General features: G+C 49.8%; 1 protein-coding gene across 4 annotated transcripts in view; it reads left to right on the top strand.

The window, feature by feature from the left end:
* Window positions 1-22,167, top strand: part of MAPK4 (mitogen-activated protein kinase 4) — a 180,283-nt gene that overhangs the window by 89,400 nt on the left and 68,716 nt on the right. For 3 of the 4 annotated variants that reach the window (XM_082355421.1, XM_082355423.1, XM_082355420.1), the window contains exon 2: window positions 13,326-14,771. In XM_082355421.1, coding sequence (XP_082211547.1) covers window positions 14,226-14,771 — 546 coding nt within the window. In that variant the 5' untranslated portion in view covers window positions 13,326-14,225. Of the gene's footprint in view, window positions 1-10,162; window positions 10,406-13,325; window positions 14,772-22,167 lie in introns of all 4 variants that reach the window. The other variant, XM_082355422.1, reaches the window with a different exon arrangement.

Raw genomic sequence — 22,167 nt, 5'->3', positions numbered from 1 at the left:
AGGAGGATGTGTGTGGGTTATATGCAAATACCATGCTATTTTATATAAGGGACTTGAGCATCCTCAGATTTTGGTATCCACAGGGGTTCCTGGAACCAATCCCCATGGATACGAGGGGATGACAATCATCTCTCTCTGCTTACTCTGAGTGAGAGGGGACCAGTGCTGGAGGGGGCAGCTCCTTCCAGCCACCCCTTCTTACTGTCTGGCCTTACCTCCTCCCTCATGTTCTGGAAGGCAGCTCTGTCCACAATGCCCACCCAGTCAACTGCCTTACCTACTCCTTTGAGCCCTAATTTGCCCTGGCCCTATAGCATTGGTAGATATTGAGGCCAATGTCTACCCAGTAGCCTTCCTCCCAAAGGGTGGCTTGGAGGCTGGATCTACCTTTAAGCCTGGGAGTGGCTGAGCCCTTCCCCAGGCAGCCCCCTGCCCGTACCCATCGGCTTTGCTCTTGTTCCTGGCACCTGAGAACTCCAGCATAACAAGCACACAGAGCCTGGTTTGTGCTGGTTTTTCAGAACTCATTAAATCCCAAGGTTCGTTTATCTGGAGTCTGCAGAGAATGGGAGAGGTGAAGGAATGCTTCACTGCGTCACTGTCCCACCCAAATACTTACACTGTGTTGGCCTCCGTGCCAGCCTGATCCAGGTTTCCAGCTAATGACACTGAGCAGGTAAAATCCAGTTCCTGCCCAGGACTCCCTGTATCTGGGAGAGCTGTGGAGTTGGTGGCTGCTGGCACCATTATGTTTGTCAAGGTAACGCGCTGTATTGTGTTGGTCATGCTGCTGCTCTTGTCAAGGTTCCAGCATCTTCTGCAATGAGGACTTTATTGATGTGTGTGTCTAAGGCTCCCGAGCTACGAGGATGGTCTGTGTGTGCCAAGTGCTAACAACAGCCCAGCGACTCACTAAGGAGGCAGGAGCGGCCTCTGGGAGTGGTGGCGGGGTCCCTCTTTCTTCCTGTTACCCTTCCTTCTCTCTCCTCATTCCTCCTCCCTGGCCTCCTCCTCTTTCTCTCCCTAGTTCCTCCTTTTCAACCCTGCTCCTCCGACTTGCGCCCCACCTCGCCTGTATCATTGGGATTCTGAGTGCTCGCTTTCTCCCGAGTGCCTTTAGGCATGAGACTGACCACATCCCTGCGATTCATTCATTGTCTTGGTTGCACGTGAACAGACAGAGGCTCCTCTTGCTCCTGGCCTCTGGGGGCTCAGCTCTCCTCGGTCTAAAATGGAATTGGAGCTTTCCTGATGAAGCAAACACTGGCTCCGTCCCTACAGAGGCCGGGCACCGAGCTGGGCACCAGCCCTACACATCCTCAGTGGGGACCGGGCCCAAGTGACCATCCCCTCCTTTCTCCACCCCCCGGCGCAGCCTGGTTCCCAGCTCTGCTCTTAGTGACAGGAGAGGATTCCAGTTTGGAAGGTTGACAGCTGCTGCCACATGGTCCGTATGGGACTCTTTTTCCCTGATACAGAATGATCACTTAATTATCTGAGGAGGAGAGGGGGCTGCTCCTTCCCAGACAGCCAGTCCTTGCCATGCACGGCTCTTTGCTAGCTGGGTCAGGACCCCCTTCCTCACTGATGGAGGCAGTCCTGGCGGTCCATCAGGTCATCCCTTGTGGGGCCTAAGAAACACCTGGAAGGGCCTGCGCCCCAAAACGGCAGCCTGGACGCTCTACAAAGCTGGGTTCCCGCCTCTCCGAGTGACCTTAGAAGAGTTATTTCCTTTTTCTGGGTCTCAGTCTCCTCATCTGGCAGCGGTGGGAGCAGTTAGTATGAACTGACCTGGCACTGATCTGGCACCCGGAATGGTCACCTTTCTCCGGATGAAGTCAAAATCAGCTAAGAACACGCACGCCAGCTGGCGGGAAAGCCGGTGTCACCATCTGGGCTCCTGGTCTTCGCCTCATTCAGCTAAGAACCCCAGGGTCGGGGAGGGGGGGGTTCGTCCGTCCCCTGCCCACCTCCCTGCTTCCTCTTGCTCTCTTGCTTCCATTGCTTTCTTTCCCAACCTTCCTCCACTCCCCTCCCAGGCACTGGAGCCATCTGTCTTCTTCTCCAGGGAGCTCATGATCCGTCGGAAGGCTGATCACTTCCTTCCCTCCCCCTTCCATGTCCGGTGGGGTTTGATGGCCCTGACCATCGAGCGTAAGAGGCTTATTTGCATGTGGAAACCCTCACAGGCTTGTGGGAGTTCGTTGTTCCTAAGAGGCCAGTGACACTCCCTAGTATCTCTCCTGCTAGAGTGAGGAGGAAAATGAAAAACAAGCACCCCATCAGCACGTTTCCCCTCCAATGGGTCAGGTTCCTACAATGTTATCTCTGTGGCATGGGGTTCTGACTCTTGGGGTCTAATAAGCTTTCAGTGAAGGAGGCGCTCACAAGGAGAGCAGAGGAGAGGGCGATTGATACATGGAAGTTAATAAGTGAGAGCAAATGGCCTCACCATGATGGACTTGGTTAGCCCCTTGGTGAGTCTCTTGGTCTATTCAGGCTGCTACAACAAAACCATAGACGGAGTGGCTTATAAATAACAGAAATTTATTTCTTATGGTCTGGAGGTTGGGAAGTCCAAGATCAGGGGGCCAGCATGGTCGGCTTCTGGTGAGATCCCTTTTCAGGATTGTAGATGGCTGATTCTCATTGTATCCTCACATGGTACAAACAGGGTGAAAGAGCTCTCTGGGGCCCCTTTTATCAGGACTCCCATTCATGAGGGCTCTATCCTCATGACCTAATCACCTCCCAAATGCCCCACTTCCTAATACCGTCACATTGGGGGTTAGGATTTCAACATATGAATTGTGTGTGGGGCGCAGATACAAACATCCGGTCCATTGCAGTGATTCATTGTAGATTCATTCCTAGACACTCCATCCCGGGCTGGGTGTCTCAGTGTGTTCTGGGTCATAAGAGAAGACAGGGATAATTTAGCCTAAAGTTCCCCTCATCCTGCCCCCTGCAAAAAAAAAAAAAAAGACTCAAAACGCATGTGCAATAGCTAGTGAACCAATACTCACTTCTTCCCATGCAGAGGCCACTCACTCTTGGAGGACTGTGAAGGGGTGATAAAGGGTAACAGTTCCGACCCCCTAGAGCCCAGCTAACATCACTGTGGAAGTGGTTTAATTTTAGTATAATTGGTTTGTGGTCGTGACTTACTTCCAATTTGTGTGAAATACTTTTGGAAGTATATTCAGATCACCACCCTGTTCTGATTCCCACGAGTAAGTGGGGAAGTATGGTTATTCCCACTTCACAGATTAGAAACTCCTTGCTAGAGAGCTCCCAGGCAGTGGTAGGACTCGAACCCAGGCCTCCTGGCTCCCAGCCTATGGCTTTCCTCCTCAGCTGTGACAGTCCCGTGTGGGCCAGACATTGTTGCTGTCACCTGAGCTGTCAAAATACCACTTCTTCTGTCACTTGTGAACAGGGAGATGCAATCACCAGGAGAGAGAACATTTTTCTGTTCTATGAATGATTTCTTTGTACCTCTGAGTGCAACCCCTGTAAATGATCAGCCTCCATGAGACTAGGAGGGAGTAGTGTGTGATACATTTGCTGGGTAATGGGCTGGGTAACTGGGTGAGAAGCAGGCCAGTGAAAGAAGTCAAGAACTCTACGAAATTTAATAAAGGGACTGCACTACACAGAGGATTTGAGTCAGAAAAGACTTGTGAAGTTCTCACATCTGGTTGGCATCTCTAACGGGGAGGAAAGAAGTGAGTTTCACAAATCTGAATTTGTAAATGGTGCTCTGGAGCATGGGGCTTCTCAGAATGCATTTGTTCTGCCCAAGTATTATTTATTATTGAGTAGGTTAGGAATTAGGCACTGGGGCTAGAGTGATGCATGTGAAGGGGTCCCTGCCCTCACCAAGCTTCCAATCAAACACTGAAGACAAGCGATTAAAGCTGAAACAGAAAGGGAGAAAGTGATATGAGAGGGGGAGGGGGAGGACACAACCCGACAGATAAACTAGTCTGGGGAGGGAAAGGAGTATCAGGGAAAGATTCCTGGATGAAGGGGCATTTAAACTTGTACCCAAAGGATGAATAAGAATTAGCCAGAGGAAAAGGAGGGGGAACAGCATGTGTGGAGGCCCAGAGGCAAGAGAGAAGATGACAGCTTCAGTGGACTGAAAGACATTTTGTATGGCTGGTGAGTAGAGTCAAGGAAACTATGAGGTTAGAGGCTGAGACCTTTAGAAGCGATGCCAGTTTCCAAGATGACTTAAAGGAGGAAAGCAAATGCTTCTTCTCTAAGGAACTGGGGAAACTAGAAAAACAAAAGCAAGCACTCCAGTGTGAGAGGGATGGGGGTGGGACCCTCCATGACAGAAGTCCCCATGGGAGATGACAGAATGCACTGGTGTTGCAACCAAGCCTGGATCAGGAAGCGGGCTCGACCCCTTTCTAGTGTGTGATCTTGAGAAAGTTACTTCCACTCTCTCAAAACGGAAGCAAGAGGAGGAAACAGGTGCCTACCATGCACAAATCACTGGCACAGTGTTCATTTATGTCAGGGAATAGTTCCCCGCAGTGTGCTGTGAAAGTTCAAACATCACTGAACGTGTGTCACCGTGCCCAGCACATAGTAGGTCCTCGATAAATGGCAGCTGAGGCGGACCATGTGCCTGGAAGTGACTTTCTCATGAAATCTGGGCTCACAGAGAGTAATCTCGGAATTCAGGAAGGCACAGGGGCCCGTGGGCACTCTGCAGTGGGGGCTAAAGCAAGTGTGGGAGAAATGAAAGATGCAGGCTCTGCTTTTGAGAAGCTTAGGCCCTGGCTGGGATCTCTACCCTTTAGAATACAGTCCAAACAAAGCAAGCCCCAAAGAGGCTCACCTTATTTAGCCACTTAGGTCATAACTGTCCTGATTTAGATATTGAAAGAGGCCAACATCTTCTGTGATGCCAGGTTTCCTTCCTTTAAAAAAAACAAAAAAGAAAGAAAAATGAGAAGTTTCCCTTTGCGTCTACAAAGGTCAAATGTAGCAGTTGTCTCAAATCAGAAGGATTTAAATGCTGGCACACACACACACCCTCTCACACTGGTGATCTGAAAGTCGGACCCCCAGCCTCAAGCCTAGGCAGGTACAGCCCCTGCCCCTGTGCTGTTCCCGTGGCAACCAGCACCCACACCCCACACTCAGGGACCCAGACTGACTGCCCGCCCCTAGCTCTGCACTGATGTGGGCATCAGAGCTCCAAATGAGGCACGGAATTTCTCTCCGTGCTATTTCAGTATTGTTGGGAGGCTTGGGAAGCCTTTGTTCTCCCTGGCTGGTTACGTAATTTTCAAGAGAAAAAGGCAGAGGAGAGACTGAACTGAATACTTCCCAGCGTTTGCTTTTTGGGGAGGCGGTAATCCCAGAGTCTGGTGTTCTTGCCGCTCGTTTTTTCCTTCCAGCCCTCTGTAGCTCTCCTCCCATCCCCCCTCAGGGAGACGAGGATAAAAGAGGTTCCCCTCCTGTTTCTTACTCGGTGGCATCCCCACCGGCACGTTCTGGAGGAAACCGTATAAGGGAAACCAACCAGGGCCAGTGGCCTCACTGCCTCAAAGGGGCGTTAGGGAGTTTGCACATCTCAGGGGAGGACGCACGCTGGGGCGCCTGTCAGCGGCTCCCTGCCTGAGACGTACATATTTTAGGCCAAGAAGTGCTTTGGGCCTGGGTTGGTTACTGCCCTGCCGGCTGGTGTATGAAGGGGATCCCGGGACCTCGGTTGGAGTGGTCCTGGGGGCAAGAGAGGCTCGGGACACTGCAGCCTGAGTTGGCCCCATGGGTGATAACATGGGGAGGAGCCATCTGCCCGTGCACGTGGGTTTCCACAAACAGAAGGGGCTTCCAGACTCGGGTACCTTACTGCCCATGAACACGTCCAGCCTGTTCCCCTCCTGGGTCGGGGGAGTGGTACTTCATTTCAAGGGCTGGAAGACCAGGAAGAGTTGTTTCTCCTGATTCCTGGGAGCCCCGATGCTAAAAATCAGAGGTAAGGCAGTGACCACTGCCTTGGGCTAGCAGTCCTCTCCTTGGTGAGGAAACGCCTCCTGGTCACCTCTCTTCTGGGGCTCATGTGGCATCCGTGCTTGAGCCCCCCAGCTTTATCTCCCACTCTCCTTGGAGGGGTTCAAAAACTTTCTGATCTGCGCCTCAGGGGCACATTTTTTAAATTTGTCTTTCCATGTGGGTTATACTTTGTCATAATCCTAATCTTACTGCACAACGTAGCCATTCCTGTGTCAACTGGTATTTATTTCTGGAATCCTCACTGTGTGCCAGACACAGGACTCATCCCCCGGGGTTAAGTCAGTGAAAAAAGGGAGGTAAGATTCCCCCACCGCCACCCCCTGCAACAACCCTGCTGACTTCCCAAGGTTCTGTCTGGCTCTGGAATCTGATGGGCTCTAAGGCAGCTAAGACCCAGGACCCCCTGCCCAAAGCCTCAAGATTTCAGGCCAAGTTTGCTTCTTTTCCATCTTGGACATGTCAAGAGCCGAGGTCTCTGCATCCCTCCTCTCCGTTAGTTACCTATTGTCTATAATAAATACCCCCGCATTTAGTGGCTTAAACAGCATTTGCTGTCACACAGTTTCTGTGAGTCAGGAATCCGGGCACAGCTTTTAGCTGGGTGCCTGTGGTGTAAGGTCTCCTGTGAGCCTTCAGTGGGGCCGTGGCCACTGGAGAGGGCTGGAGTCCTCTCAAGCTCACTTTGGGGAAGATCCGCTTCCTGGCTCGCTCACGTGGTGGCCAGCGGGCCTCAGAAGATCCCGATGCAAGAACTCACCTGGGTCTCCCCTCAGGGCTGCCTCATGACATGGCCACTGGCTTCCCCCAGAGCTATCACCTGGGACGGAAGCCACAGTCTTCTCATAACCTGATCTCAGAAGTGACATCCCATTATTTCCGCCATATTCTGTTCCTTAGAAGTGAGTCAGTAAGTCCACACATGCTTAGGGGAGGGGATTCCACAGAGCCTGAAGCCAGGAGGCGGGGACCATTGGTGGCCGTCTTGGAAGCTGCCTTCCCCCTCCTCCGGGAGGCTTCTCTGACTGATCTTCCTGGTCCTCTTACTGCACTTGCAGTGGAACTATGAAGTTGGTCCCCGAGTATTCTTGCACTGTTTCTGTTATTGTTATGTGGTCCTTCTCTCCCTATAGGAATATAAGCTCCTTGAGGTCAGGAGCCATATGTTCAACATCTCTTTATTTCCCACTTAGACCAACCATGTACCTAGCAGGTTACTATCGGGTGGACAGTGACAGCTTCAGGTTAAAAGAAAAAAGACAGTAAAAATGTCTTAAGCAAAAATAGAGCTTGACCATCTCACTTGGCAAGAAAGCTGGAGGCAGGCATTTCCAGGCTTGGCTCAGCTACTCAGCGATGTCTACAAGGCCCCATGCTCATCTGCCAACTCTGGTGTGCTGGCTTGGTCTCCAAGCTTGTCCCCACATGGTCTCAAGATGGCTGCTGTGGCACCAACACCACCTCTTCCTACAAGTGCATCTAAGGACAGGGAGTAGGGGAAGAAGAAAACTTTTTCAGTGAGGCCCCTCTAGTGCCTTTAAGGCTTATTGTCCAGAACTGGCTGATATGATCACCTCTAAACCACCCATTGCCAAAGGGGAGTTGGGTTAGCACGATTGACTTAGATTCATGGCCCTCAGCAAGGATGCGTGTGGGAGATGTCATTGCCCTCTAGGATTCTGGCTATGTGTGAGGCTGTCACAGGAACCAGGGGGCGCTGTTGGCATTTAGTGGAGCAAGGCCGGGGTTGCTAAACTTTTGGCGATACCATACCCTGTACCGTATAGCTCCATGAAACAAATAACTCTTCTGTGCAATTGCCAATACTGCTGGAGACTGCTGCTTTGGACCAGTGGTTCTCAACTAGGGGTAACTTTGTACCTTCTCCACTGGTGATAGTTTTCAATGTTGAGGAACATTTTGCTTGTCACACCTGGAGGATGCTACTAGTGCGTCTGGTGGGTAGAGGCCAGGGGTGCTGCTAAACATCCTACAGTACACAGGACAGCCCTGCAGCTGACGAGGACCTGGCACAAAATTTCAATCATTCTGAGGTTGAGAAGCCCTGGTTTAGACCCGTCATCTAACCATGAGTCAACCCTGAGCTGGGCTCAGCTGCTCAATGGCTGACCCAGACTTGGTTTCTGTTCCTTTGGAGGAAGTGGGAATGGTTCCTGGGCAGGTGACCAGTGGCAGCTACAGGACCAGCTGGGAGGGTGCTCAGCTCAGCTACCCTCTAGGATGGCCAGTCCCCACAGTCAGGGTCTCTGGCATCTGAGGTGTACAGTTAAAGAAGAGGTCAGGTACTGGTTGGAAGGCAGGGTTATGGCTGTTTGAACTTGGCGGAGGTTTTTTGTTGCTGTTGTTGTTTGGGGTTTTTTTGTGTGTTTTGTTTTCTTTTTGGCTTGGTTTAGTTTTCCTTAACTCTTAATCTCATTTTAATGTTTTATTTCTCAATTTTTCTTTTTGTCAAGTGGGCTCATTAACTGTGATCTCCACACTGGAGCTGAACACAGGCTGAAAGGGTAGCTGCCTGTGCTTTAGTTTGAGAAGAACCACAGGGTGTGTATCCCCCAAATTTGTCCTTCACTAGTCCTGGGAAGTCACATTGGGTCTAGATGGTTCTTGGTGGGAATCACCTACTTGGGCTCAGCTAATGGGCTACAGTGACGAGAAGTGTGGGCTTTGGAGTCAGACAGACCCGCGTTTACACCCCAGATTCATCACTGGCTACTTGTGCGACTTTGGGAAAGTCATTTCCCTCTGGGGGCTTCAGGGGAGAATGATATCAACCTCATGGGGTTCTTGTGAGACCCAACTGATCAGTCCCTTGGCCCAGAGTGAACCCTCCACGTGTGTAGTTACCCCATCTTCATAGTGTCATCTTCACCAGTTCCCCAGAAAGGCTCTGTTAAGATGCACATGGGGTATGGGAGCGAGGCCCATCAACAGCACCATAGAATCGCAGAGCTGGAAGGTAGCTTGTGGAAAGCAGAGAGCTGGGTCCTGAGGGCACAAAACCTACAGATGAGCTGAACTAAGCCTGGGTGGGATCCCAAGCCCAGGGTTCCTCCCGGAGAGGGCAGGCGTGGGATAGTGCCACTGTGAGGGGCAACCGGGGCTGGTGGTGGGGGATTGAGTCCAGGAGAGAGAAGACGGTGCAGAAAGAGCCGGCAAGGGGCCTGGTTACCACACACTTCAGTGCCTCCTTGGGAACAAGCTAGAGGGCATTCCTACACGATCTAGAGCAGGGGTCTAGAGCAACTTACCCCCTGGCCCAATCCAGCCCCCCACCTATTTTTGTAAATAAAGTTTTGTTGAAACAGAGCCATGACATTCATTTGGGTATTGTCTGTGGCTGCTTTTGTGATGCAAAGGTAGGGTTGAATAATTGTAACAGAGACTGTTTGTCCTACAAAGCCTAAGATTTTTATTCTCTAGCCCTTTATAGAAAAAAAATTGCCAGTCTCTGGTCTAGGGACTTCATTCATATAAACTGCAGCAATTAGGATCACGGAACTTCAAGTCAGACAGACTTGAGTGATATGAATGGTACCACCTGGAATTGTGCAGTGTACAGCCTGTTCAACCATAAACATCAGCCCTGCTGGGGAAGGTTTTCCTGCAAGATTTTGGGTGCTCAGGAGAGGGAAGAAAGCAGTATCTGGGAAATGTCCTCCAGACAAGGCCTCCAATGCTGGGGGCCTTGGTTCCTGCTGAAAGCCACCAGCCTGAGATTTGGGAGGATCAGAGCAGGCAGAGGAGGTGAGTCTAAATTTAGACTCTCCAAAGCTGCTTTGTAAACTAGAGCCCCAGGAATCCCAGAAAGGGACAATCGGCACACACCACCAATCTCTGGTTTGCCTCCACATGTTAAAAGGCTGGATGCATGAGAGGATAATTAATTGGCCTCAAATAAGATACTGATGGAAAATTGGTGAGAAATCAGTGGAGAAAAGAAACACCATTGCTAGGAGTCCTGGGGTAGAGATTTCTACTCCTGTGTTTATTACGATGTTCACCATGGAATTGTGGGAGCCTTGTTGCCCTTGGAAGAGTTACATGTGTTCTTCTCGCTGACTGTCATTTGAGCACAGCTGAACCCATGACCTTTCCACCTCTCAAGGTGAATGCCAGCTCCCTGGTTGCAAATCACACCTGTGATTCAGAGCAGCTGTGAGCCACCACCCCCAAATGGAGAATGACTGTGCTTTGCCCTGAGATGCTGCATCACACCAAGAGCTGCCATCCTCACTCCTCTGCCCAGGTGGGCACATCCAGATGCCGGATGTGCCCCTCTCCAGGGCCGATGGGCCCACGCCTCTTGGTACATCATGCAAGAAAAGAGCCCTAATCCGAGACTTCTTAGGTAATCGGCATTTCATAATCAGTCCACCTGTGGGGAAAGGCAAAGGGTTTACGGTAGAAATTATAGAGGAATGATAGGGGAAAACTTAGAAAATAAGGAGGTTAGAGAAGAGATGAATAACAGTAAACTCAAATGGGAACAGAGAAACGGTCAGATGAGAGCTGCCTAGTTCGTGTTGAAATGCTAAGAGAGGCAGCATCTAAGCAGATGATACTGAAGTTCAGGGATACTGGTTTGTCTGAGCAGTTGGGACTTGTTGTGTGAAGATCCCTGTTGCAATGAACACGTTGCATTGGGGCAGCGATGGAAAGGGGAGGAGGCTGACCATCTAGGGAAGGTGGGCATCACGGTTTTGTAGACATAACAAATGCACCTCAGGTAACTGCAGTTCACAGTTATGTTCTAAGTACTACTTTTTGTCCTGGGCTTGAGAAACTTAAAGCCTAGTTGAGAGATGGACATGTATAAAAAGTTAAATAACAGCCCAGATTAGTATATGGTAAATGTCAAATACAGTATATACACACAAACACACTGGAGTTCAGAAAAGGGAGGAATGTCACTGAGGACACTTCAGAGAGGAAGTGAGACTTCATCTGAATTTGGAATGACGGACAGGATTTCAACAAGTGGGGAAGAAGCAGGATATTTCAGGAACCAGGAAGGTGCAAGCAAAGAAACAGGACAGGAATTAAAAGAGCGTATTTAGAGGCCATGGGGATGATGGATTGGCTGGAATCGAGCCTTCCCAAGGTGACGGGGTTTCTGCTGATAGCGTGTTGGGAAGACCACTGAGACACACACACACACACACACACACACACACACACACACACATTTCCTCCCCCTGTGAGAGGAAGAAGAAAGAGTTTTAAAAATAAATAAAGCCCCTCTTAATTATCCACAGATTATCTGCACTGCAGCTGATCTAGAACAAATCCTGCCTTCAGCTTGCTGGTGATGTCGTCTCCCTGCTTAGGTGCTCATTCCCGTCTCTGTTTACAGCCCACTGGGAGCCGGAAAGGGAAGAAGGCTTCAGCATCTCCCCTCATAAAGCAATATATAATTTCTTCTGTTTGCTCTGCCCTTGGGAATCAGGCCAAATATATGGGTAGAAAGTGAAAGGTGTTCCAGTTCAGTTTCTGTTACCTGACTTGGGCAGCAGGAGTTGGAGGAGGGATGAAACGGGGCCCCAGGTGGCTCTTTTGTTCCCCTAAATTAGGTGTCCAGGTGGACTTCACAGCACAGGCCATAGGCTCAGTGGGTGGTCCGAGCACTGTCTCTAACTGGCTAGGAATCCTCAGAGTGAATGGTATTCATTTATCAATTCATCAAATGTTTATTGACCCTGTCTATGCTAGAAGCACTGAGCTGGTGTTCCCTGAGCTTCAGTGCCCTTATCTGTAAAGTGAGAACTCAGACTAGAATCGTAGTCTCTCAGTGGAGATGCTGGCATTTGGGGGTGGTTGTCAGTTATTCACTGATGGTGATACTCGGCAGGATGATTGGCAAATCTGGCCCTGCTCATTAAAGGCCTGTAGTGACTCCTCGTCAGAGCAGCTAAGGAAGGCAGGACCACCCCCAGTTGAGGGCCACAGGACTTGTTTTTTATGATTATTTCCCAGGCTTAAGTGCTGATTATTTTGCTGCTGGGCCCAAAAAAAACATGCAGAGTAGAACTGCTGAAGATTGATGAAACATCAGAATATTAGGTACATCTTATTCAAGCATAAGGGAATTTTTAACAATAGCAACAACAGGTAACATCTGTTGAGCAATTACTATGTTCCAGACTCTTGGTAAATTTCTTTCATTAGCAGTCTTTGGAGGGCATCTGGTTATTTACTATTTCAGGTCATCTGTGTCCCCTAATTTGCCCCCTTGATTTTAGAACATTGAGTTGACTGTTGTTTTGCTTCATTTATCATTTGCAGAGTTCAGATGTGAAAGTATCCTTACAGGGGGCCCTACAGGATTATGGGAATTAAGAAGCAGCCCTGGCTAGATTCAGTCCTTTGCACAGGATATAGTGTTTGTTCTCTGTGTGTGTGTGGACTTTATAAACTTATAAAACCTGTCACTTCCTTAGAAGCTATGATATTGCCTTTACTTCAGAGGTCTGAATTTACATTGCTAGTTTTGCCATTTTTTTCTCCCCACTTAGGTCCTATGCTTGTAATTTGAGTCAGCAGCCAACAGGGGGCAGTCAGGATATGATTTGACTCATTGCTTTGAAGAGCTAGGTCCCCATTATCAAAAAGAATACAGTTCACCATGCCAGCCCTGGTGTCATTCTAAGAAGTCTGTGCCCTGCTTTGCTGTGCAGAAAGTCCCTATCCCAGGGTGGCAATAAAATTTCCTTATAATCTGGTATGTATGCTTATGCTGCCTACATGGGAAGCAAGAGATACAAAGTAATTAAATCTCAGTGCATGGCAAATTCTCTCAAAATAGTCAAAGACATTTGCAAAAGAAGGAAGAAAAGGGGTCCAAGTAGAAAAACAAAATTATTGATCCTTCATTTTCTGTCTGCAACTCGTTACTTTTTACTGTCACCCTGCTCAGCTAGTGCTGCTGTGTGTGTCTGGAGAGCATAACAAATGATTTTCACAAAGGTCAGAGCTGATCATTGCCACCCACAGTTTGTGCATATTAACCTTCGGGGAGCAGGCATTTACATAAAAGGCACACCAGTTGATGGTCTTATCAAATCAATCCATCTTCTCTCCCTTCCAGGGGAGCGCTGCACACAGCAGGCGGGGTGGCTGGGCAGTGCAAAGACTGGAATCCCCTGAGCAAGCAGTGTTTCAGCTGGCTGGACAGATCAAATAACACTTGGGCTGGTTAACAAAAGACACACAAGTGGGAAGGTGCTGGAAGCTGAAGTGTGGAAATTTACCCAACATTGTTTCTTTGACAGGAAAGGAGACTTGGTCTGAAAGATGCTGCATTCCTGCCAGCCTCTCTGGGTCCAGCAGAACAGTGTCTCATTCAAGGTAGTGTGGATGAGGGGGTGACAGAGGATGCTGCCCACATCTGAAGCCTCCAGAGGATCCTGGCTGGGCAGCTGAGCTGCCCTCAGGTCTGGGACTTCAGGTGTAACTTGGTTGAGAGCTCATGAAAGGTGCTTGGATTTCTCCAGCTTTCTTCACCAATGCTCAACAGACTGGTTTGGGTTTCAGAATCTAAGAGGAGCTGGTAGAAAGGAGAGCTGGCAGAGGTACAAAGAAGTCCCCACGAGCCTCTAGAATCCATTGTTGGGATCTCTTCATACTGCTCGGGACACAGAGAGCAGCTCCCAAGCTGCTGAAGGCTGTGCTACCACTGAGCTTTGGACCATCGAAAGTAAAGGAACACAGCTCAGCAACAGCACCACATTTCAGCAAGAAGGAGCCTCTTTTAACAAAGGATTTAAAGGGGAGAGTTTCTGCATCTCTACTCTATGGTCCATCATGATAGAAAACTTTACGTTCACATAGATAATGAGACTGGTTTTTCTTTCCAAGATGCTATATTTGAAAGAATCATGAGCCATTCTAAGCTTCCAGGGAGGCTCAGGATACATAGGAGTTGGTGGACAGCCTTCCCAGTACAGGTTAAGGAAACAGTCTGAGCCTCCAACTTCTGCAGCTCAGCGAGTATGGACATATGCCACTCTTGTCTCCAGGGAGCTGGTGGCAGTGACATCACCCGGAGAAAAAGCGTCCCTCAGCCTTGGGGCTTGACAGAATGAGGTGTGCTGGGGAAGCCATGAGCTGGGACGTGGCCTTTCCTGACTGCCCCTTCGTCCCACGGGCAGCCCCTGACCACTGAGCCAACGATGGCTGAGAAGGGCGACGGCATCGCCAGCGTCTATGGGTATGACCTTGGTGGGCGCTTCATTGACTTCCAACCCCTGGGTTTCGGCGTCAACGGGCTGGTGCTGTCAGCCGTGGACAGCAGGGCCCGCCGGAAGGTGGCTGTGAAGAAGATCACCCTGAGCGACGCCCGCAGCATGAAGCATGCACTCCGGGAGATCAAGATCATCCGCCGCCTGGACCACGACAACATCGTGAAGGTGTATGAGGTGCTGGGGTCCAAGGGTGCCGACCTGCAGGGCAAGCTGTTCAAGTTCAGCGTGGCCTACATCGTCCAGGAGTACATGGAAACCGACCTGGCGCGCCTGCTGGAGCAGGGCACGCTGACGGAGGAGCATGCCAAGCTCTTCATGTACCAGCTGCTCCGAGGGCTCAAGTACATCCACTCCGCCAACGTGCTGCACAGGGACCTGAAGCCCGCCAACATCTTCATCAGCACGGAGGACCTCGTGCTCAAGATTGGGGATTTCGGGTTGGCGAGGATTGTTGATCAGCACTATTCACACAAGGTACGTCTGGCCAGAATGGCTGATACGGGTGGTCCATGTAATCCTCAAGAATGCTCAGTGTTCAAGAGGGTATTCCTAGCTCCCGTGGAATCAGAGGACTGGGGTCAGTATTTGGGGGAGGCTGGAGGGTGCTAGAAGGATCACGGGGCTGAAAAGTTGTTGCTGGGGGAGTAGGGAAGTTCTGGTTCTTAGTCTGGTTCTTAGTCTGGTCTAATGGTTGTGGCCATTAGTCATGGCTGTGACCGATGACTCAAGGCCGTACAAGAGGGGTTGGATTAGAAGATACAGCTCTAAACTCTATGGCTTTAAAATTGTGCTGCTGGGGAGTTCCTTGGTGGTTCAGTGGTTAGGATTCCGAGTTTTCACTGCTGTGGCTCGGGTTCAGTCCCTGGCTGGGGAACTGGGATCCCGCAAGGCATGAGGCACAGCCAAAAAAAAAAAGCAAAAACGTTGTGCAGTTGGTGAATTTTTCTCTAGCATCCTCTTATTCGTGCCATCCACCTAACCACCTCCCCTGCCTACTCTCTGCTCAGAACTCCCTGGGAGGCTTCCCACCATTGGAATCTTTTGCTCTGGTTCATCTCGCCTCCTCCTCCCATCAAAGCTGCCCCACTCTGTGTTCCATTCTCTCTGTCCATGGACGGAGGCATAAACGGTGAATCTTGATAAACTAATTCTCGGTGTACATTATCCAGCTAATGACTCGGCTCTCCCAGGTCCCGTGATGCACTAGCCCCCTAGTGTGACACTAAAGCCACGGGTGTCTGGATTGGTGCTGACCCCCCACAGGGTGGGCGGCTAAATGCTCCAGCGGCAGCAGAGATCAGAGCTGATCCGGCCACACTGACCCTTGTTCTCAAGGCCCCAGACCTCTTCTTACCTGATCCACTGTGCCCTTCAGGAACTGGGAGTCCTCTGAAATTCTATTCCCCTCACCTCAGTTCCTGCTGCTTTAGGGGAGTCTCTGAGCACCTCAGCCAGGCACCCCTCAACAGAGCTGTGGAGTGGCTGTGATTTCCAGCCTCCTGCCAAAACTTTTGTATCATGAATTTTTACGAGAATGAATACATCCCTCAGGAAGTAGGTGCACCATAAACTGTTATCAGCCAAGGGGCTGGGGTGGGTGATGAGAGAGGGGAGGGTAGCTCTGACCTTGAACATGCTTCAGCTTTCTCTCTGAGGCCCCATTCCTCTGCTCTCCCTCGCCACCCTATTTGCCTGCAGCCAGAAGGTCACGGACACCAAGAAACGTGCTGACCTGCCTGGTACAGCTGCAGCGGGGTGGGGGTGGGCGGAGCAGGGCTCCGTGTCCCACCCTCACTAGCTGGAACTTGGGGTCCAGCCCAGATTTCAGACCTCGAATCAGCCCAGCTGGCTCTAGTTCCCTGGTGCTGCCTTAACCATGAGCTTGCCCTCTGTCCCCCCCTCCTGCAGCCAGGCCATCTGTCAAAACTGACAGCCGACTCTGTAGGAAGGAATGTCCACGGTAAAAAAAAAAAAAAAAAAAATCATGCCCTTCTGTCTTCCTAACTCCCTGTGCTATGTCTCCTTCTGAGGAGCAGTGACCCCAAACAATTGAACCAACGGTTTTAACGCAGATCAGTTCTTATTTGGTAAAAGGACCAGAGAATCCATGACACTCTTATTTCTGGGATGCACAAAATCACCTTCTGAATTGAAATAAACCAGTACATTTGGGAGTCATAATAGGACGTTCTTTGATGAAAGGGTCTGATTAAGTGAAGTATTACAGGGAACGTGCGCAGAACAGCACGTGGTAAGCTTTTGGGAAAATCAGGGAAGGTGGTCACTGTGGCAAAGACTGGCTGTGGCAGCAATTCTTAGGAGGTGCGTGGTGTGAGGAGGTGATACCGTCTGAGGAGGCAGAGTCCCGGGCTCCCTTCTGAAGGCGCTGACTGCGACGTGGACAGTCACCCTCTGCGAGCCTGCGTTTCCCCATCTTTGACGAGGATGATAATATGCTCCCTGCCTGCCCCGCTGGCTTGTGGTTGTGAATCAAAATGGAACGTGAAAGCAAAGCCCCTTGGAAAGTAGTAAGGACCCCATCCGTTCATCTAATGAGCGTTTACTGAGTACACAGGGCCCGGGCCCTCTGCTGGGAGCCCGGGAGGAGCCCCAGGTTCACGGACCACCGCAGGTAGCTGTACAGGCTCCTGTCACTCAGGGGTGGGAAGCCACCTCTCCAGTGGGAACTTTCATTTTCCTGATGCAGAGGAAGTTCGATGCTCTGACTTTCCCTTCGTGTGCCCTCTTCAGTAAAATTAGCCGTGGGAGGTTAAAAAAGAAATCACTGGAGCCAGCTACGAGCCCACTAGGTGTTCACATCAGCCCTGCGTTTGGCAGGTGTCCCGTGCCCCCACCTGCTTCCTCCCCCATATACTTTCTGCTTTTAGCTTCCTCCCTGCTCTGCCCCGAGCGATGACGAAAGCTTTATATTTGGTGCCTTTATTTATCTGATGTGCATTTAAATCAGTTCTCATTTAATTCTCAAAATGCCGTGAGGCACTTCGGGCAAATGGTCCATTTTAAAATGGAGAGAATTGGCTTTCTCAAGATTACTTGGCTGACTGCGGCAGAAGGGACACAAGAACTTGGCCTTCTTGTTTGTTGATGGATGACCTTTCTGTGTGCTGTCTCCTTCATGAAGGCTTTCTGGGTCTCCAGTTGGAATGAGTCATTCTTTCCTTTGAATTCCCCACCCCCTAACCTGGATCTTCTAGCGCCTACCATTCTCTGCTCTGTTTTACTGTGTGTGTGTCTGCGTCTTCCGTGCGCTCCTAGGCTGAGAGCTCCTCAGTTCCTGACGGCCGTGCCATGTTCATGTTGGTTTCCTCCAGGGAGTCTCATCCTGTGCCTGAGACATGGCCCAGTTGATTGTGTTGACTGTCTTGAACTAATGGAAGAACTGTCATTGGCCAGCACATTACAGATAGGAAGCTAGTTGGGCTCATTGATTCCATGTGCTTGGGAGGTTTGACTCTCAGAGAGAGAGCACGGCATTCTTCCAGCCAATGAATTGGTGGGGGTCAGACGTGTGCATCTGCTTTCCCTGGTGCGTTTGGAGGACAGTGCCTACATGGGAACGGCTCTAAACTGAGCCCTCCTAAAGTTTCGTGGATCCTGTGCTTGCCTTGAAGAGGATCGTGCTCACTTGGGCTGCAGCTCGTGCCTTTGCGTGGGCCACAGCCCCTTGCCAGGGACGGGCTTTGTGATCCGACGGGGGGCTGGACTCGGATGCAGCAGCCGCTGTTCACTCTCCTCGTTGTGACTTTCTCATGGGTGGACAGCAAGCCTCCTTCCCTTCCACATCCCCTCATCTAGCACAGGGCCTGGCACAGGGTAGGTGCCCATTGTGTTTGTCTGGTAGACGAGGTGCCAGAGGGAATGGCCTTCTCTAATGAGCAGCTGGCAGCACTGGGGCTTTAAGTCACAGTCAGGGAGCATTCTGAGCCTGTGTTCCCCTACCTCACCATCCCAGGGGTCTTGGTCTTTGCAAGGCAGAGGGCAGCTGGAGGCCCCGGTTGGCCCACACTGTCAGGAAGATGGCAGTGGGTGGCAACGGGGGTGCTCTGATGGCTCTCACTCAACAGACACGGTATAGAGGCCCCTGGTTTCTCTGTGTCATTAATTGCATGACCTCAGGCAAGTCCTTTTCCTTGTATAGCTTACTCCCAGAATAAGAGATCTATAAGGAGACCTCGCAATCACCTTGTCCATTCCTTCCATTTCACAGATGGTAAAACTGAAGCCTAGGAAGGGGAAGAGACTTGCTCAAGACCACACGAGGAGTGGCTGAGCCAGGAGTACAATGTCCAGTTTTCTCTGAGCTCCTTCTCAATTGTCTTATCTGCCAAATGGGGTCATCAGTTCCATTCTGCTTATTTCGCAGGATTCTTGTTAGAGTCAAATGAAAGTGGGGATGTCGAGGGCTTTCAGATGTACAGGGAGCTAAACCATGAACAGAACTTACTTGCCCAGTAGATGCCATGGTAACACCAGGCAGACACCCACATGTCAGTTTCCCCTCCACTGACATATGGACCCAACTCCTGACGTGATGGCCAAAGGGTGAGTCATGAGGCCCTACCTGACGGTGGCTGCCCAGCCTGTGGTCCTGTCATGAACCCCTTTCTGCCCGCCTCCTGGGCAGGCCCGCTAATTAGTTCCTTGTGTTTGTGTCAAGAAGAGGCAGCTGAAGGATCAGAGCATGTTTTTCATTGAATTTATCCTATTAGGAAGTAGATGATCTCAAAAGAGAAAAAAAATGTAGTTTAAGATTTCACTAGAAGTCCTGTGTAAATTCTAAGACATGTCAGGAGCCCTCAGAAGAGGGTGCAGAGGGCTGAGCAGCATGTTGACAGTCTGATTAGCTGTGTGAACACGTCCCTTCGGGAAGGGGCCTGGGAGAGGGAACCACATTTTGTCCTTGCTGGGGCTGCCAGCGGACTTGCATTTCCTCGGGGCAGTAAGCAGAAAAGCAAGCAAAGGAAAGAAAGCAAGAGTAAGAGGTCCATAAAATATGTTTTGGTGGATCATTTGAGCAAGTCTAAGTTTTCTGCTAGGCTGGCCTGCCTTTGAGCCCTGACCCCTTTCTACTTCAGAACCCCGTCTTCTTACCTCATGGTTCGTGATCAGAATGTTCTCACACTCTGCCTCCGTATCATGAAGATTCCTTAGAAATCAACCAGTACGGTGGTCCTCAAAGTGTGGTCCTGGACCAGCAGCACCAGCTTTACCTGGGAACTTGTTAGAGATGCAAATTCTGAGGTCCCATCTCAGACCTACTGAATCGGAAACCCAGTGTGGGGCCCAGCAAGCTGTGGTTTAGCCTCCAGGTGATTTCGAGGCTTGTGAACTTCTAAGCATCTTTGATCTGGAGATGTGGAGTAGCTTGTCTGTGGGCAGAAAGCGGACGCCCCTGGTGTGTCTGCTGATGCTTGCAGCCAAGGTTCTCAAACTTGAGCACGATGAAGAAGGCTAAGAACTCCTCCCAGGTAACACAAGTGTGTTTGAAGTAGGTACCTTAACCAAAAAGGATAGTTAATGGTGGGGATATAAGGCACTGTGACGAGGTATTGTGAAGACTGTTTTAGGCAGCATGACTTTTAGGGCCTCGGTCACATCACTTGGAAACTACCTGGCCCACCATCCCTTGAGCTTGGCAGAAAGCTGTACAGACCAGGGAACTCCATCAAAAGGAGTGTTGGTTCTGTTTAGGTTTTACTTTAACAAGAGTTAGGTGATACAAACGATGATTTTAGAAAACATGCTTTTCATCCTGGTGTAAACTGCTTCACTAGATGTTATTTAAAGACAAGACATTGCTTTCACAGTTCAGTGAGATTGAGTGTTTGATTGAGGGCTCAGCAAATTACTGCAGTTTGGTAAGACTTGTGGTTCAAGGTCCCAAAGGAGGCAAAGAGGTACATCATGGAGTATATATCAGCCAGCTTCCAAAGGCTTTGCACAGAGCTTTGATCAGCTGTGTTTATGCTGGTTAAATTGTGTTGATCAGCCTCACCTCCTGGCCACTCTGCCTTCCTTTGATGGCTTCTTGTCTATCTCCCTCTGTCTGCCTAGGCAGACACACAGAAAGCTCCCCTAGAGCACGGATTCCCTTGAAACTGAACCTAGGAAGAGGAATGCCCATTTCTGTGGTTGAAATAGAGTCTTTGCAGCTGATCAAGAGAATGTTCATTTGTTGTTCTGTGTGCCTGTATTTTGCATGGTCTCCACCTTGAAGATGCAGGTCCCTAGGGGCTGGAAGGGAGGAAGGGCTTGCCTGAGATCCCAGAACAGGACTGGGGTCCACAGTGCTGGCATTGGGAGAGGCCTAGCCACCCTCGAGAGCCAGGGTTCATGACAAAATGGGCTCATTGAAGGACAACTTGCTGAGGGCCCAGCTAGAAGTTCTTAAGCCACTAAGCATGTTATTCCAAATCAGTGGAGCTGAAAAGATTTATTTAAAAGGCTATGAAATATCCCTTTTTAAAAGGGAAAAATATGACCTAGGGGATTAGAACAGAGGTTGTGCTAGAGAGTCAAGTGTCCCTGAACACTTCAGCTGACTTGGAAAAGCCAGTTTTGTTGGCTTTCAGTGCATCCCCCTAGTTCCCACCGCAGCCCCGCCCCCAGGAGCAGGGTCTTCATCCTGTCCCTGGGCCTCCTGGGGTCCTCTTCTACCCACTCCCAGAACGCTACACCCAGGTCTCCCTTCCTGGGAAGCAACCCCACTTAGCTCCAGGGGTGATATTATAAGTCATTAATAACTGGCATGGTCCAGGCACCAACCAATTAGAAAGGAAGCTGGCAGAGTCCTAAGGCAGGGTTCTGGAGGTGCCCTGCTTGCCAGAAATTGACCCTTTATTGCTGGATCATAGGGAGGTCTGGGAGTATCTGGGAATGAGGCAAAGGTGATGAGCGAGGGAACCAGGGGCTTCAGCAGTAGCTATTTTCCAACCAGTTTGCAGGTATTTCATTGTTCTAACAATTGGCCTAGCTGTACCAGTGCATACCAACCATGCTTTGCTGCCTTCATGTCAAAGCTCACCCTTCCCATGTGCCTGTGGGTCTGGTTCTCCACTGGGGGTGAATGGTGGATTAAATAGTGCAAAGAGATCACTAGCTCCCTCCTTACTGTCAACACAAGCCTACTCACTCACCTACTCACAATTAAAGCTGCCGTCCTATGGCAAGCTCCAAAGCTCCAGAAGAATTCAAGAAGCAGGAAGTCAGCCTTCTTGCTAGGATTGCTAAAGAGGAGCTAGTATTTCATGCAGTACAGGCTCGCTGGGGACAAATTCTTTGTTTATCTAGGAAGTGTCTTTATTTTACTTTCATTTTAAAAGTTTGTTTTCCCGGGATATAAAACTCTGAACCTATGGTATTTTTCTCTTTCAGTACTTAAAAAATGTCATTGTTTTATTTCCTATCCTTATTGTTTCTCAAAAGAAGGTCTTCATTCATATCATGGTTCCTCTGTATGTAATGTCTTTCTTTCTCTGACTGCTTTCAACATTTTTTCTTGACCTTTAACTTTCAACAGCTTGACTGTATGTGCACAAGTGTGGTTTTCTTTGTACTTATCCTATTTAGTTAATTCATTGAGCTTCTTGAATCTGCAAATTGATTTTTTTCCCCACCATATTTGGGACATTTTCAACAATTATTTTCTCTGCCCCACCTTCTCTTCTCCTTCTGGGCTCTGATTACTATGTTACTCAGCTTGGTATCATCCCAAAAGATTGTCCGATCTTTTTTCTCTCTTTTTTTTCAGAATGGGTAATTTCTATGGTCTGTCTTCAACTTCATTGACCCTTTCTTCTGCCATCTTTAATTTGCTGCTAAGCTCATTTGGTGAATTTTTCATTTTGGA

This window comes from Balaenoptera borealis, assembly GCF_965194805.1.
Source record: "Balaenoptera borealis genome assembly, chromosome: 14".
NCBI lineage: Eukaryota > Metazoa > Chordata > Mammalia > Artiodactyla > Balaenopteridae > Balaenoptera > Balaenoptera borealis.
This window is presented reverse-complemented; position numbering and strand designations above follow the sequence as displayed.